The 15,942-nt window shown below is 47.3% G+C and overlaps 1 protein-coding gene across 2 annotated transcripts in view; it reads right to left on the bottom strand.

Annotated features, from left to right (window-relative positions):
- The window catches only part of FOLR1 (folate receptor alpha), a 21,366-nt gene extending 16,634 nt beyond the window's left edge, over positions 1-4,732 (bottom strand). The window contains exons 1-4 of one of the 2 annotated variants that reach the window (XM_006140955.3): positions 4,615-4,732; positions 3,548-3,726; positions 317-505; positions 39-174 (exon numbers count right to left, since the gene is read on the bottom strand). In XM_006140955.3, the coding sequence (XP_006141017.1) occupies positions 39-174; positions 317-505; positions 3,548-3,706 (484 nt within the window). In that variant the 5' untranslated portion in view covers positions 3,707-3,726; positions 4,615-4,732. The remainder of the gene's footprint in view (positions 1-38; positions 175-316; positions 506-3,547; positions 3,727-4,614) is intronic. The other variant, XM_006140954.3, reaches the window with a different exon arrangement.
- Positions 4,733-15,942: the final 11,210 nt, after the last annotated feature.

Genomic DNA, 15,942 nt, shown 5'->3' with positions numbered 1-15,942 from the left:
CTCCAAATCCTTCCCTCCCGCCTCTCCCCACCTCTCACCTGAGGTCCAGTTCCAGCCCTTGTGCCAGTTGCTCTTGCAGGTGAAGGAGCTGCGACAGTCCTCCCACCATCTCTCACAGTCCTCCTTGCACAGGGGCACGTTCAGGATGCGCTCTCTGCGCCAGCTCTGGTCCACCTGGGAGGTTTTGGTAGAGAAGGGCTCAGGCTCCAGAATCCCAGCACCCCAGCCCTGGACAGAACTGGAGCTGGAGGCTCGGGCTGCAGGGATGTCTGCAAAGCTCAGCTCCTCTGCTTGCTTGGGGCCAGGATACTCATACCTTCTGGATCCACGGCCCGAGGTTCGGGGAGCACTCATAGAGGCAGGTGTCCTGGATGAAGTGTTGTTTGCAGGCAGGCTCCATCTTTCCACAGTGGTCCCAGTTGAAATTGTAGAGGTAGGAAATATTCCTGTGGGCCTCATGGCTGGTGTTGATGGAGCAGCAGGCGTTGTTCTTCCAGGGACTGCACTGGGTAGAGGAAGACACAGGACTGAGTGTACCAGAACAGCGAGAATACTCCACAGTGGGCCCCTGACTGGAGAAGGCAGCTGTTAGAAGCTGTGGAGTTCAGGAGGGAGCCCCTGCCTGGAACAGCAGTCACTGTAGAAGTCACTCATTCAAACCTTTATTGCTTCTACTTACTCAAACCCAGGTACTCCTCAAAGACTTGGGGGTACAACACTGAACAATTATCTCATGATAATTGCTTGAAAAAAAAAATGAGGCAGGGGAGAGGATGGGGACTCCGCAGTGTTATAAGGTGATCAGATTAAGCTGCATTGAGAAGGTGACAAAGATCTGGAGGGTAGGATGCAATATAAATTGTAAATGCAAAATAGTTCTAATTGCATATGAGCAAATTTCAAAGAGTTCATAGAGAAAGGGAATTAAAGTATAGGTACGTTTTGGTGTCAAAAATGTTTAAATACATACATAGTTTTCTCATAATGTGCATTTTCCATGAACTTATTAAAGCTCCCTAATAAACACTCAACCTACAGGTACTAATGAAAAAAAAAAAAAAAAAAAAAAAAACAACACCACAAAAAAAAGAAAAAAAAAAAAAAAAAAAAAAACTCATAGCCCAGAACATAGTAGAAAGTAAGATATTAAGATGTACACTTTATGGGTCAGCATGTGGCATGGTGGTTAAAGTGTTGGAATTCCCACATGACTGGCCATGGTTTGAGTCCCGGACCTGGCTGCTTGCTATCTCACTCTCCCTCTCTCTGTCTTTCTCTGGCAAAACTCTTGTGAAAAATAATATTAACAGTAATAGTAAATAGTTTTTTTAAAAAAGATGTACACTTTTTTTTTTGAGAGGTTTTTGCTATAGGGTGCGTGTGCTCGCGAGAAAGACAGAGTCAGAGAGACAGAAAGCGAGAAATCACCCCCCCCAGGGGGGATGGCCGCAATCCCTTCTCTTCCATTTTCCTCTCCAGATCTTGAGCACACACACACGTGCACTGGGCATGAGTTTAAGCCACTGGTTCAGAGACTGAAAAGCAGTCGACTACACGGGAGTCCAGCACATAGTCATTACACCCACTGCTGGTCCCAAGACGTACACCTTTTTTAAAGTTTATTTTTTCCAATGAAAAGAAGAAAGCCCCAGTAGGGTATTGAAGCTGGGATTCAAGCCCAGCCATGGCCAGCCCCAATCACAGGCACCAGCATCCTCAGCGTCCACAGGGAGGTCTCTGGACACAAACTCAGAACTCTGATGTGGGTCAGCCTCTCAGCATTACCACTGTACACTGTCCAACTGCCAAATGTGCACTTTAGGAAATAAAGGTAGGACCAGGAGGTGGCATGGTAGTTAAGGTGCTGGACTTCCACATGGCTGACCATGGTTTCAGCCCCGGATCCAGTTGCTTGAAAATCACACCGGCTACATGTGCATGTGCACCTAAAATTCCAGGAGGAGGATGGAGGAGAAGGGATTGAGGCATGGCCATTCCCACTGAGGGGTGATGTGATCTCTTACTTTCCCTCTCGCTTGTCTGTCCTCTCTATCCCTCTTGGGTGACTGCACATGCCCTATAGAAAAAAACTGAAAAAAAAAAAAAAAAAGGCAAGTTAAAGTCAAGGCTGCTCAAAAGATCCAGATTCTAGCACCATTGGTCAGCGTGTGCTTGGCAGCTGTGGCTCTGTGATTCCAAACAAGTGCAAACGGGGCTATGATCACTATCTGGTAAGGCAGTAAAATGGGGCTCGATGGCAGCGCAGCAGTAAAACAGGACTCTCCTTGACTCCGATCCACACGGGAGGATTCCAGGTTCCTGTCTATAGTCCTCTCGGCATACACCAGATACAGACGTGCCCATAATCTGGGGCGGGCTGGGGATGGATCACAGCAATGACCTGGTTAGGGCTGCCGTCTCTCTCTCTCATTCATGGAAGAAATAAATAAACTGTTTTAAAGATGAGCATTTCCATGGGGCCAGTAGGTGGTGTGGTGGTTAAAGTACTGGACTCTCATATAGCTGACTGAGGTTCAAGTGCTGGACCTGGAGGTTTGCTTTCTCACAGTCCCTCTCTCTTCGGTGAATGCCTGTGCCCTATAATAAATTTAAATAATAATAATAGATGAAACTAAATAAATAATTTTAAAAATGTTTTTAAAAGGAAATGAGCAGGTGGTGTAGCGGTTAAGGCACTCCCACATGGCCAACCACAGTTCGAGTCCCAGACCCAGCAGCTTGAAATTCCAGCTTGAAACTTGTATCGGGCACACGTGTGTGGGTGCCCAACATTCTGAGAAGAGAATGAAAGAGAAGGTGTTGCAGCATGGCCATGCCCCCTGGGGGATGATTTCTCACTTTCTGTCTCTCTGTCTCCCTGGAGAGTGCATGTGTCCTATAGCAAAAATCTCTCTCCAAAAAGAAATATGCATTTTCTTATCAAGATAATTATTACTAATTACTTTCTTTGAATTTTCTTTACATGTTCAGTCTCAGGTTGACTCTTTTGTATGGCTCTCCAGGATCCAGGTATTAACAAGGTACTAGAAAAGAATTGCCTTAGGAAGGCGACCTCAGGCCCAGTGGAGTGGAGAACACAGCCCGAATGGTTGCTAGAGGCACAGTTTGGGAGCGTCCCACCCGCCTCACAGCTGTTTGGAGCTGGCAGAGAAGCCACTGTGCCCAGCGTGCAGTTTCTCATGTCAGAGGCCTGGAGGAGCCACTCCCAGTGTAAACCCCCAAACCACATTCACCCCCAGGGAGGGTCTGTCCAGCTCCATTTCCCAGGCTCCTCTCTGGGCCTTCTTCCTCATCTGTGTAACACGGAAGCCTGACAGCCTAGAAGGTGAGCCGCTGGCATGGACCGACCACACTTGGCACACCACATGCAGGAGCCAGGCAGTCCCCATGTGAGGGCAAACCAGAGGCCTCCTCAGGGGTGCACCTGCCTCCTTAGGGGGTGCACCATCCCATGGCCTGCGTGTGGTGCTTCTGTCCCCCGACTTCTTCCTGCGCCAGCCCCTCCCGCCCAGCTCTCCCTGCCCACCTGCCCATGCAGCTTCTCCTCTGGACCTGGCTCCTGCTTGTGGTGCTTGGCGTCCATGCAGACGTTGAGAAGCTCCTTCCTGGCCCAGGCAGACCTGTGCCGGGCTTCCCCGACGGCGGCCACCCACGCCAGGAGGAACAGCAGCTGTGGCCGGGCCATGTCAGTCCCTGAAGGAAGAGCTGAAGTGAAGGAAGGTGGAGGTGGGGCCTCGAGGTGTGGACACAGCCCCTGGGGGAGAGCCACTCTGGAGCCTGGGCTGATCATGCCCGCTCCACCCCTGACTTTTCCCAGGCCCAGTGAGGGGTGGGAACCCTGGGATACCTCCTCCAGGAATAACCCCTCTGCCAAAGCCTCTCCAGCTTAACCCTTGAGGTCCTGTGGATCAAGGGATGGGGTTTGAACAAAATAGAAGCAAACTGTCCTGAGGCTTAGTTTCCTCCTTTGAGGGTTAAACATAGGAAGAAAAACACAGTTCATTGCCAGTTTAATCCACACAGAGCCAGACAGACTTGGACTGAGGGACAGGCTCCAAGCCACACAGCAGGGACCACCACGCCTGACTCCAGGCCGTCAGAGAAGGCCAGAGTGCCCTTGGCTTTGCTCTGCAGGTCTGGCTGCTGAGGCTCTCAAGGCAGCCACTGCCTAGTGCCGCAGTAGACGCTGCCTAGGTCTGGGTGTCCCCACCTGGCCAGGCATAGTCTCTCTTGCTGTGACTGTCCTCTAGAGCCTGAGTGCTCTTCCTCTCCTGTGTCCTGCACCGCTGTGCCAGACCCCCACCTTCCTAATCTCACCTTCCAGTCCTGGTCCCGCCATGGCCCCTGCACCCCACTCTGGGCCCCAGACTACAAGAGCTAAGAGCTTAGTGCTGGACTGAGAATGAGGGTCCTGGATCCAAACTGGACACTGTGGTTTAACCTTGGGCAGGTTGTACCTGGTCCCTGCCTCAGTGTTCCCTTCTGGGCTCTCCGGGCTTCAGGTAGAGGTCTTCCCAGATCAGCCAACCCCTGGATACACGGCTAGAAGCACCTGCTGGAGTGGGCCCCTGGGAGGCGTGGGGAGAGACATACCTGGGAGAGGACGTAGCCCTGGTCTGGCTCAGGCTCCTGCTCTGCTCCACGCTCCCCCTTGTCTTAATGTGGGGGCAGTTGCGGTTTAGTGGCCAAGGAGACGCCGTGGGGCAGGCAGCGGGAATGGAGCTGAGATTGTGTTTGGGCCACTCAGCAGTTAATTATTGCATGTGAGCACCAGCCAGGCCTCTTTGGGGGTGGGGTGGGAAGGCTAGGTTAATACTACAGGCCTGGGCAGCTGTGGTGGTGTAGGCCACAACACAACACTGCAATCCCAGAGCTTCACAGCAGAGGTTCAAATCCCAGGTTGATCTTAAGCATGCCAGACATGTGTTTGTGCATGCCCATGATTCTAACTAGCTAAAAGGTGTGGTGAGGGGAGACGCGGTGTACTGTTGAAGGTGCCTCTCTCTCTCTCTTTCAAGATATAAAATAAACTTAAAAAATAGGTCACTAAATAGTACAGGACTAAGGCCAGCCCCCAAACTCTACTTACCCCATTTTCTCTTGAAAGCTTAGGTCTGATTAAAAATAAAAATCTTGGGGCTGGCAGGTGGCATGGTGATTGAGGTGCTGGACTCCCACAGGCTGACCATGGTTCAAGTCCCAGACCTGGCAGCTTGCTTTCTCACTTTCCTCCTTCTCTCTCTCTCTCTCTCTCTGTGTGTGTGTATGTGTGTGTGTGTGTGTGCCTGGTCAAATTAAAATAAATGAGTACATAAGTAAAGATAAATGATAATTATTTTAAAAAGAAAAATCTTGCAGGCTCCGCTGCCAGGATCCTTTGGGATTCATTTTCGACACCCTTGTCATGTTACACAGATGAGGAGAGAGACCCAGAGAATCCAGGCAGAGTTGATTTTTGGGCAAGGACTGGAATTTGTACTTTCATTGTCCCAGATCATTGCAGAGAGCAAAGGGCTCCCACGTTCCCACTTTACAGCCAATCACTCCTCCAGCCTCATCAGCCCACGTGCTACCTCCAGCCACAGAATCACAGATGTCCAAAACCTTCTGATCAGAGCCTCAGTAGTCGCAAGGCCAGATTCCCCCCATCCCCCACTTACTCACCACCCTCTCAGGTGTCCTACTACCACTTCTGAAAGACTGGCCTAATTCGTACTCCTGCCCCCAACCACCCCAGCCTGCCTTTGCTGTCTGAGCCCATGGTGGGAGGGAGGGGCCGCTCTGGCAAGCAGGAAGTAGAGTCCTGCTTTGCCGAGGGGCAGCCCAGGAGAGGTGGTCAAGGAGGCCAATGCTACGAAGACCCAGCTTAGAAGCAGCTGTAGAGCCATCGGCCTAAGGACAGAAGTGGAAGTTTAGGGAAGGTAGGTCCAAGCACCTGAAGGAATGTCCCAGGCTGGACCGGAGTAGGAGGGGCCATGAAGCCAGACGAGGCTGTTGGATCTCCAGTGGAAAATCCACCAAGAAGGAAAGCTCTAAGAGCCTGCAGAAAGCTCACAAAAGACCCTCAATTCCTGTCCTTCTTTCCCACTCCCCAGTAGTGAGCGGTACCTGAACTCTGTGACAGCCTGGGAAGGCCAGGTCCTCAGAAATGCTCAGAAGGTGGAGGACGCCTGCAACGCTTAGACCTCCTTCCGTGTTTATAAGCCCAGCTAAGCTCGCTGATTGGAGGAGGTAGGCCAGGTGGCTAGGAATGGTTGAAGATGGGAGCTTCTCTAAATGGGACCTACTCCTGCAGTCTCATCCTCAACCCCTGTCCTGGAGGCTGATCATTAACTTCAAAGTAAGGTTTGTCTCCTGAGCCCGGAACCTGGGCCCTGAGGGCATTGGAAGAAGTGGCCAACAAAGGGAAAGTTGAGTTCTGTTCCTAGGAAGAGTCCTTGCTCCTTATTGAGCCTCAGTGCCCTGCTCTGGAAGACAAAGTGGTGTCTCTATCTGGAGTCTGGGTGCTGGGTATTTGGCCATTTTTTTTTTGGCAGGTGGCATGGTGATTGAGATGCTGGACTCCCACAGGCTGACCATGGTTCAAGTCCCAGACCTGGCAGCTTGCTTTCTCACTTTCCTCCTTCTCTCTCTCTCTCTCTCTCTGTGTGTGTGTATGTGTGTGTGTGTGTGTGCCTGGTCAAATTAAAATAAATGAGTACATAAGTAAAGATAAATGATAATTATTTTAAAAAGAAAAATCTTGCAGGCTCCGCTGCCAGGATCCTTTGGGATTCATTTTCGACACCCTTGTCATGTTACACAGATGAGGAGAGAGACCCAGAGAATCCAGGCAGAGTTGATTTTTGGGCAAGGACTGGAATTTGTACTTTCATTGTCCCAGATCATTGCAGAGAGCAAAGGGCTCCCACGTTCCCACTTTACAGCCAATCACTCCTCCAGCCTCATCAGCCCACGTGCTACCTCCAGCCACAGAATCACAGATGTCCAAAACCTTCTGATCAGAGCCTCAGTAGTCGCAAGGCCAGATTCCCCCCATCCCCCACTTACTCACCACCCTCTCAGGTGTCCTACTACCACTTCTGAAAGACTGGCCTAATTCGTACTCCTGCCCCCAACCACCCCAGCCTGCCTTTGCTGTCTGAGCCCATGGTGGGAGGGAGGGGCCGCTCTGGCAAGCAGGAAGTAGAGTCCTGCTTTGCCGAGGGGCAGCCCAGGAGAGGTGGTCAAGGAGGCCAATGCTACGAAGACCCAGCTTAGAAGCAGCTGTAGAGCCATCGGCCTAAGGACAGAAGTGGAAGTTTAGGGAAGGTAGGTCCAAGCACCTGAAGGAATGTCCCAGGCTGGACCGGAGTAGGAGGGGCCATGAAGCCAGACGAGGCTGTTGGATCTCCAGTGGAAAATCCACCAAGAAGGAAAGCTCTAAGAGCCTGCAGAAAGCTCACAAAAGACCCTCAATTCCTGTCCTTCTTTCCCACTCCCCAGTAGTGAGCGGTACCTGAACTCTGTGACAGCCTGGGAAGGCCAGGTCCTCAGAAATGCTCAGAAGGTGGAGGACGCCTGCAACGCTTAGACCTCCTTCCGTGTTTATAAGCCCAGCTAAGCTCGCTGATTGGAGGAGGTAGGCCAGGTGGCTAGGAATGGTTGAAGATGGGAGCTTCTCTAAATGGGACCTACTCCTGCAGTCTCATCCTCAACCCCTGTCCTGGAGGCTGATCATTAACTTCAAAGTAAGGTTTGTCTCCTGAGCCCGGAACCTGGGCCCTGAGGGCATTGGAAGAAGTGGCCAACAAAGGGAAAGTTGAGTTCTGTTCCTAGGAAGAGTCCTTGCTCCTTATTGAGCCTCAGTGCCCTGCTCTGGAAGACAAAGTGGTGTCTCTATCTGGAGTCTGGGTGCTGGGTATTTGGCCAGCCAGGAGGAATGAAGTCAGGCAGCTGCCCTATGGCCAGGCCAGATAATATCTTCCCGAACCAGAAGCTTAAGACCAGAAGATTGGGCCACCCGATAGCTCGGTGGTTAAAGGCTATGCATTGAGAGCTGGGTCCTACATGATGCCAGCAGCTTGAAGACATGTGGACATGCATGTGCATAGGCCCAGGATCGAGAAGGGTTGGAGAAATGGAGGAAAAAGGATTGTGACATGACCAGAACCCATTGGTGGGTGTTACTCTCTCTTTCACACATGCATGTGTATGTCCTCTGACATTAATATTTTTTTAATTTGCCAGAGGATGTGTGCACTCACCAGTGAGAGACAGAGAGAGAGAAAGTGAGAAGAGGGAATGTGAGAAAGAGAGAATGTGAGAAAGCACCCTTCCACCCACCATGGAGGATAGTCATGTTGTAATCCCTTCTTCATTTCTCCCTCCTCTCAGGTTTTGGACACGTATGTACATGCACGCGGTGTGTTTTTCAAGTCCCTGGGTTTGGGACCACACACTTTTCCATATGGGATCCAGTCACCTTAACCTCCACTCCATCTGCTGGCCTCCACCATGCATAGTTCTTTCATCATTTGAATTTTCTGCGTAGAGTTTTTTGTTTTTGTTTTTGGTATAGGGCGCACGCACTTGCCAGAAGGACAGAGAGAGATAGAGAGACAGAAAGCGAGAAATTAACCCCCCAGAGGGGATGGCCACACCGCAATTCCTTCTCCTTCATTCTCCTCTTGGGCCCGCATACACATGTGCCCACCATGACTTTAAGCCACCGGATCCAGGACTTGAACCGTGGTCAATTACATGGGAGTCCAGGAGTCCAGCAACATAGCCATTACACCAACTGCTGGTCCCTCCATGTACTTCTTGAAGAACTTTTATGTATTTGTTCACTTAAGAAAATCTGGAAAGGTATAAAAAGAAATAAGTCAGGTGCTCACTTGGGGCAAGAGTACAGGATTAGAGGTGAGATCTTTCTGTGTAAATGTATCTATGCCGCTTTGCTCTCTGGACTGTACAGCTTGCTTGATAATACATAGGTTTACAGAAATAGACAAAATGTAGAGTGAACAAACAAGATACGGAATGATTCATCTGATTCATTACGACTTACGTAGGTTCAGATAATAAGAATGCACAAAGCAATGTTACATATAGTCATGGATACTATTTATGTGTTTATAAAAGTATAAACATGGGGCCACCCATAGTCCTCATCCCTGGGTATATTTCCAGCAAAATTCTGTGCTTTTGCTAAATAAATCCCATTTTTGTGTACAAACGGTAACGTATTGTTCTACATTGTTTTTAAGGGTAGTTTCACTACAGGTTTATGCTCCTAACAAAAAACAAAAAATTCATGAACCTGAGTTATCTACACTTGCACACGAGTACTACTGCCATGTTTGATGGTATAACTTTAAAGTTACTCCCTTTGGGGCCAGCAGATGCCATGGTGGTTGAGGGGCTGGACTCCCACGTAGCTGATGGTTGTTCAAGTCCAAGACCTGGCTGCTTGAAACTCATGCCAGATGCGTGTGCATGCATGCCCAGAATTCCAAGAGGAGAAGGAATTGTGGTGTGACCATACCCTCTGGGGATAATTATAACTCTCTGTCTCTCTCTTTCTCTCCAGTGAATGCATGTGCCCTATTGCAAAAATCTCTGGGGGAAAAAAAAGGAGAAAGAGAAGAAAGAAAGAAGGAAAGAGAAAGAAAGAAAGAAAGAAACTCCTTTCTGTCTGTAGAGTCTAAACTTATTAAAATACTCTATCAAGAGCTCTCTCACTAGCCATCATGAAAAGTTAAGGAAAAAGAGTTTACTTTTTCCAGCTAATCCTGGAAATGAAGGCTTGATCCTTAGCCTTTACTTCTCCAACCCTATTGCACACAGTGGAGTGGCTACTAAGCTCGGAAGATGAATAATGCAACTCCAGTCATCACGTACTCAGCTAGTACGATGCCTGTCCCAGAATGGAATCTGTGGTTTCAGTCTGCTCTCGGTACTGGGTCTTGCCATAGGTAAGTCTAAGGTGACACGACCAGTGTCTGGTTATAAGGTGCTCAACTTGCCTCCCCGGGTCTCCAGCCCCAATGAGTATGGGATCAGTAGCCCTCCTCCCTCCTCCCCTGCACCGACCTGTGACTTTGAATGTGTTCCAGGGTCTTTGTACCTTCACCTCCTAGACCAGTTTGGAGGTGGATGAGAGTATTAGTAGCCTACTGAATATAATGAACACAATCACACCAGTAGTCACAGATCAAGAACTCTATCCCAGGCAGAACATCAGGTACTCCACTTACACCGTAGTGTCTTAGAACCCTCCCAACATCTGGCAAGATCCACATTATTATTCCCAACATCTGGATCTTTAAAAATGAGGCTCTAATTGTTAGGTAAATTCCCAAACAGCTATGAAGTAAAGGAGTCCAAATACCCAAGTCAGTTTGACTAAAAAGCGCATGCCTTTTCACGGTAACATTATTTTCCTCCAGTAACAGGATTTTATTTTTCTGCCTGACCTTCAGCAAATATGACTGAAAATTCACAACCTGTGTCTATATTTTAGAATAGACTTCAGAGCTTCCCCAGTCCCTGGGAACAATATTTTGACTGGGCAATATTTTTAGTTTTGCTAAGAGGTGTTGCTGGATAATGCAAAGAAAGAAAATGTTATAGTTAAGAAGTAGCAGAGTCATGTTACCCCATTTCAACCAAAGGAAAGCATAGATTTTTCATTAGAAGTTTCTCCTAGTTGGGGCCAGCCCCAAAACCCACTGGTTAGGGGTATTGGATCCCACATGACTGAACATACCATTCAAATCCCAGCCCTAGCAGCTTGAAAAACACACTAAGCGTGTGTGTGTGTGTGTGTGTGTGTGTGTGTGTGTGCCCCAAATCCTTACAGGATGGAGAAATGGAGGAAAAGGGACTGTGATGTCACCACACCCCACTGGTAGACGATGGTCCCCCTTTCCTCTTTCTGTCTCTCCCTCTTTGACGAGTGCACATGTCCTCTGACTTCTAAACAAAACAAATTTCTTCCTGGTCATATTATCAAACAGGTATACAAATCACAAATGACATCAAAAGGAAAAACATAAGACTGAATTCCTTTGCTTTTCTGAGAAGAGCTAAGAAAAAATGCAAATGAATAAGTTAATAAGGCATCTACATCTGGACCCATGACGATAGCGTGCCAGGAATCAAGGGTGATGATGAATCCCACCCTATTCAATGGACAGCAGTGAAAAAGCCCTTTTCCTTGTGTGGTAGACTTAAAAGGAGACAAATTCTGTGACCATTGAGATGTGAGGTTTATGTCCCTCAGTTAGGTTATAAGGGACCATTAGCTTCCATTACTATGTTTTGAAATACGAGCCTTTCAGAGCCAGATAAAGGTGCAGCAGTGAAACACAACACTGCAAGGCAGTCCCACCTGGGGAGGTTCCCAGTTCAAGTGCAGCGCCCTCTCTGGGCATACCAGGCATGTGCATGTCCCTGATCTGGGGCTGGCTGAAGGTTGGGATGGGTCATGGCATCAAGACCCTGTTGGAGAAGGCCACCAGGGGGCGAGGTGGTTAAAGGTGTTGGATTCCCACAGAGCTGTGATTCAAGTCCCAAACCTGGTGGCTTGCTTTCTCACTTTCCTGTGTGGCTTCTAGCACTGGAGTTGAGTTTGCTATCAACTATGCCACCAGGCCGGGCCAGTTTAATTTTATTTGTATAGTACCCTTTTCTCCCCATTTACCTATCATCTATCATCTATCTATCTATCATTTATCTATCTATTTATATCTATATCTATCTATCATCTATCTATCTATCTATCTATCTGTCTATCATCTATATCTATCTATCTATCATTATATTTGTTGGTTGTGACTTTTAAGCCACTGGGTCTGGGACTCAAACCAAGGTTAGCTATGTGGGAATCCAGTATGTTAACCACCATTGCCACTTACCATCCTCTAATTTTTTTTTAATATTTATTTATTTATTTATTTATTTTTGGAGAGGTTTTGCTATAGCGCACATTCGCTCGCCAGAAAGACAGAGAGAGACAGAGAGACAGAAAGTAAGAAATAACCTCCCAGGGGGGATGGTCACACCACAATCCCTTCTCCTCCATTCTCCTCTCGGGATCTTGGGCACACACGCACACACGCCCAGCATGAGTTTAAGCCACTGGGTCCAGGACTTGAACTGCAGTCAACTACATGGGAGTCCAGCAACATAGCCATTACGCCAACTGCTGGTTCCAGCCATCCTCTAATTTGATTTTTAAAACTTTGTATTGTGAAATAATTTTAGACTTACAGAAAAATTGCAAAAGTAGTAAAAGAGTTTCTGTATGCTTTTCATCCACCTTCCCCATCTTACAGAACCAGAACCTGATGAAACAAAACCAGGAAATAACCATGGATGCCATGCTGTTAACTAATCTACAAACTCTGTTCCAGTTTCTGACCAACGTGCCTACCCTGGAGGCCATGACACTATCCCCAGGAGTAAGGTTACCTGCCTAATTCCTTTTTTTTTTTTTTAGAATTATTTTATTCTAACTTTATTTATTTATTGTTATTATTTTCCAGTTTGATCAGAGAGAGAGAGAGAGGAAGAGTGAGGAAGCAAGCCAACAGGTCCAGGACTCAATCTGCAGTTGGCCATGTGAGAGTCCAGCGCCTTTAACCACCATGCCACCTGCTGGCCCACCCACCTAACTCTTTTTTTTTTTTAAGAATTATTTTTATTTAACTTTACTTATTTTATTTATTTACTTCTTAAATTTGACCAGAAATGGACAGAGTGAGAGAGAGAAAGAGAGAAGGAAAGTGAGAAAGCAAGCCACCAGGTCTGGGACTCGAACTGTGGTCAGCCATGTGGGAATCCAGTGCCCTTAACCACCACATCACCTGCCAGCCCCATCAGCCACCTAATTCTTAGGTACTTTTCTTTTTTCTTTTTTTTTTAATTTAAATTTATTTATTTGCATTCATTCACTGTACATCATTACAATATACAAAATGAGATTTTCCATCCAGGGTACACTATATATTGTCTCAATCAAGCACATCAACAAACATGTTATTATGAGCAAATAATTTTCTATTTCTTGTTTTCTGTATGTTTTGCTTTTTTCCCCCATCCTTGATTCCCTATCTCTTACCCTCTGCCATTTCCCACTCTCCTCCCACACTGTCTCTGGTATCTATGTTTGCTTTCTATACTCTTAGGTACTTTTCTTTCTTCACTTAGCAGGATATACTATTGGTGGTTCCTTATCTGTGCATATAGATCTATGTGATTCAATTTAACTAAAAAACCTTATTGACTTTAAGTCATGTTTCACTGTTACCATCAATGTTGCAGTGAATGTATATCTGTCCGTCTTTGTATATAACAACCTACCTAGAGAGGGAAGAATGCAGCTGCTATGGAAAACACCACAGCATTTCCTCGAAAAGTTAAATACAGAATTCCTAGATGATCAGATCAGTGGATAGCCTGATGGTTAAGGGAGATGGATCCCACATGGCTGACTGCATGGTTCCAGTTCTGATTTAAATAACTTGAAAAACACATCAGGCCCGTGTGTCTGCATGCTCAAAATCCTGATGGATGAGATAAATGAAGGAAAAGGAATTGTGGTTTGACTACGCCCTATTAGGAGGTGCTTTCTCCCTCTCCCTCTCCTTCTCACTCTCTCTCTTTCTCTCTCTCTCTCTTTAGTGAGTACACATGTCTTCTGGCCAAAAGAAATAAAATTCCACAAAATCAAGCAACACTACTCTGGGCATGTATCCCAAAGAGTCGAAAGCAAGGACTCAAACAGTTGTTTGTATACCATATTCATTGATGCATTATCCACAATAGCCAAAAAGTGGAAGTAACTCAAGTGCCTTTGAATGGATAAATGGATAAACACAATGTGGAATACACACACTGAAATTTAAAAATGAAATTCAGCTTTAACAAGGAAGAAAATTCTGATGCATGCTACAACATGGGTGAACCTTGAAGACGTTACGTTATGTGAAACAAGCCAGTCAATGTATGAATGTATGAGTCACTTACACAAAGTACTTAGAAAAGTACAATTCAGGAGCAACCCAATGACCTAGCGGTTAAAGGAGCTGGATCCCACTTGGCCACTATGTGAGATTTAGCCTCTCTTGAGTAGCATATTGCCACCATGCCAAGGAGCCAGCCCCCCAAATTTTCTTTCCCCACTTCTACCCAGCTCTCTCCCTCACTTTTTTTTTTTTTTTGAGAGGTTTTTGCTATAGGGCGCGTGCGCTCGCCAGACAGACAGAGAGAGACAGAGAGACAGAAAGCAGGAAATCACCCCCCAGGGGGGATGGCCACGCCGCAATCCCTTCTCCTCCATTCTCCTCTCGGGATCTTGGGCACGCACGCACACGCGCCCGGCGTGAGTTTAAGCCACCGGGTCCGGGACTCGAACCGCGGTCGACTACGTGGGAGTCCAGCGACATAGCCATTACGCTAACTGCTGGTCCCTCTCCCTCACTTTTTAAGCAATTTGTTCGAACATCATCTCATTACTGAGGCTTTTCCTGACCATCTTTTCTTGAGTTTCTTGGTCTCATCCTCACCCCTGCACACTCCATTTCCCTTCTGGTTTTATTTTTCTGTCACATTTACCAACACCTGATATTACTACCTGTTCATGTGACTGTCTCACTGTTCTCCACCCTCCCCCGCCCCCACACACTACATTGTAATGTATTAAGAGCAAAGATTTGAGTCTATTTTGCTTGCAACTTTATCTTGAGTGCTTAGAACAGTGCCTGACACAGTGAGTGCTAAGTAAATAGAGTTGTCTGAGTGAGTAAAGGTGAGGTGTTAGTAAGAGATATGACAAGATCCGGAGCCACCCCTCCTTTTTACTTCTTTGAGATAGTTCCAATTTGGTCTGTGATTCTTGCAGAAACAGATCCAGCCCTAGAGGCTAAAAGCAGAAAGGACGATAGCAGAGAAGGATGAAGTCTCAGTTTCCTCACCTGAAATATAAAACTAAGTCTGACTTTCCTGAGGGACCATGAGTGATGGATTGGATGGGGTGGAGGGGTAGGAGGAAGAGCAATCAGGGTTCCTAAAGTCAGGCTATGCTGAAGCAGGCAGGGAGAGGGTGAGACGGTGAATGCTTGCTGTTTATTAATAAAGGGCTGGTTTTATGGAAGGGTGGGAGACTTGCCTAGAAGCACCCAGAAAATGAAAGGAAAGGATAAGTCTCGGGGGACTGTCAGGGCCTGAGACTGTAATTATCTGTGACAAGATTGGAGAATTAGTGACCCAGGAAGCCAGACATGCAGGAACTAACCCTCTAGTCTCCACCCACATTCCTTTCTTGATGTCAGCAGGGCTCAGTTCTTTTTCCAAGGCTCTAGGGGACAACTTGTTCCTGGCCTTTTCCAGCTTCTACAGGCTGCCTGCATGCTTGGGCTCAGGGTCCCTTTCTCCATCTTCCCAGCATGCAATGCTGTGTCTCTCTGATCACATCTTGCTTTCTGATCATAGCTGGGAAAACTGACTCAGTTTTTTTTTTTTTGGAGAGGTTTTTGCTATAGGGTACTTGCACTCGCCAGACAGACAGAGAGAGATAGAGAGACAGAAAGCGAGAAATCACCCCCCAGGGGGGATGGCCACGCCGCAATCCCTTCTCTTCCATTCTCCTCTCGGGATCTTGGGCACACATGCACACGTGCCCGGCGTGAGTTTTAAGCCACCGGGTCCGGGACGGGAACCACGGTCGACTACATGGGAGTCCAGTGACATAGCCATTACACTAACTACTGGTCCCTTAAAAGAATTCTCTATTTTAATTTTTTATTTATTCATCCATTTATTTTAATTCAACCAGAGAGAGAGACACAGAAAAAGAGAGAGGGAAAGTGAGAAAGCAAGCCACCAGGTCCAGGACTCAAACCATGGTCAGCCATGTGGGAGTGTCCAGTGTCT

Source organism: Tupaia chinensis, unplaced genomic scaffold (genome assembly GCF_000334495.1).
Source record: "Tupaia chinensis unplaced genomic scaffold, TupChi_1.0 Scaffold000047_1, whole genome shotgun sequence".
Lineage (NCBI taxonomy): Eukaryota > Metazoa > Chordata > Mammalia > Scandentia > Tupaiidae > Tupaia > Tupaia belangeri.
The sequence above is the reverse complement of the archived record's forward strand: the minus strand, read 5'-3'. Positions and strand labels throughout refer to the sequence as shown.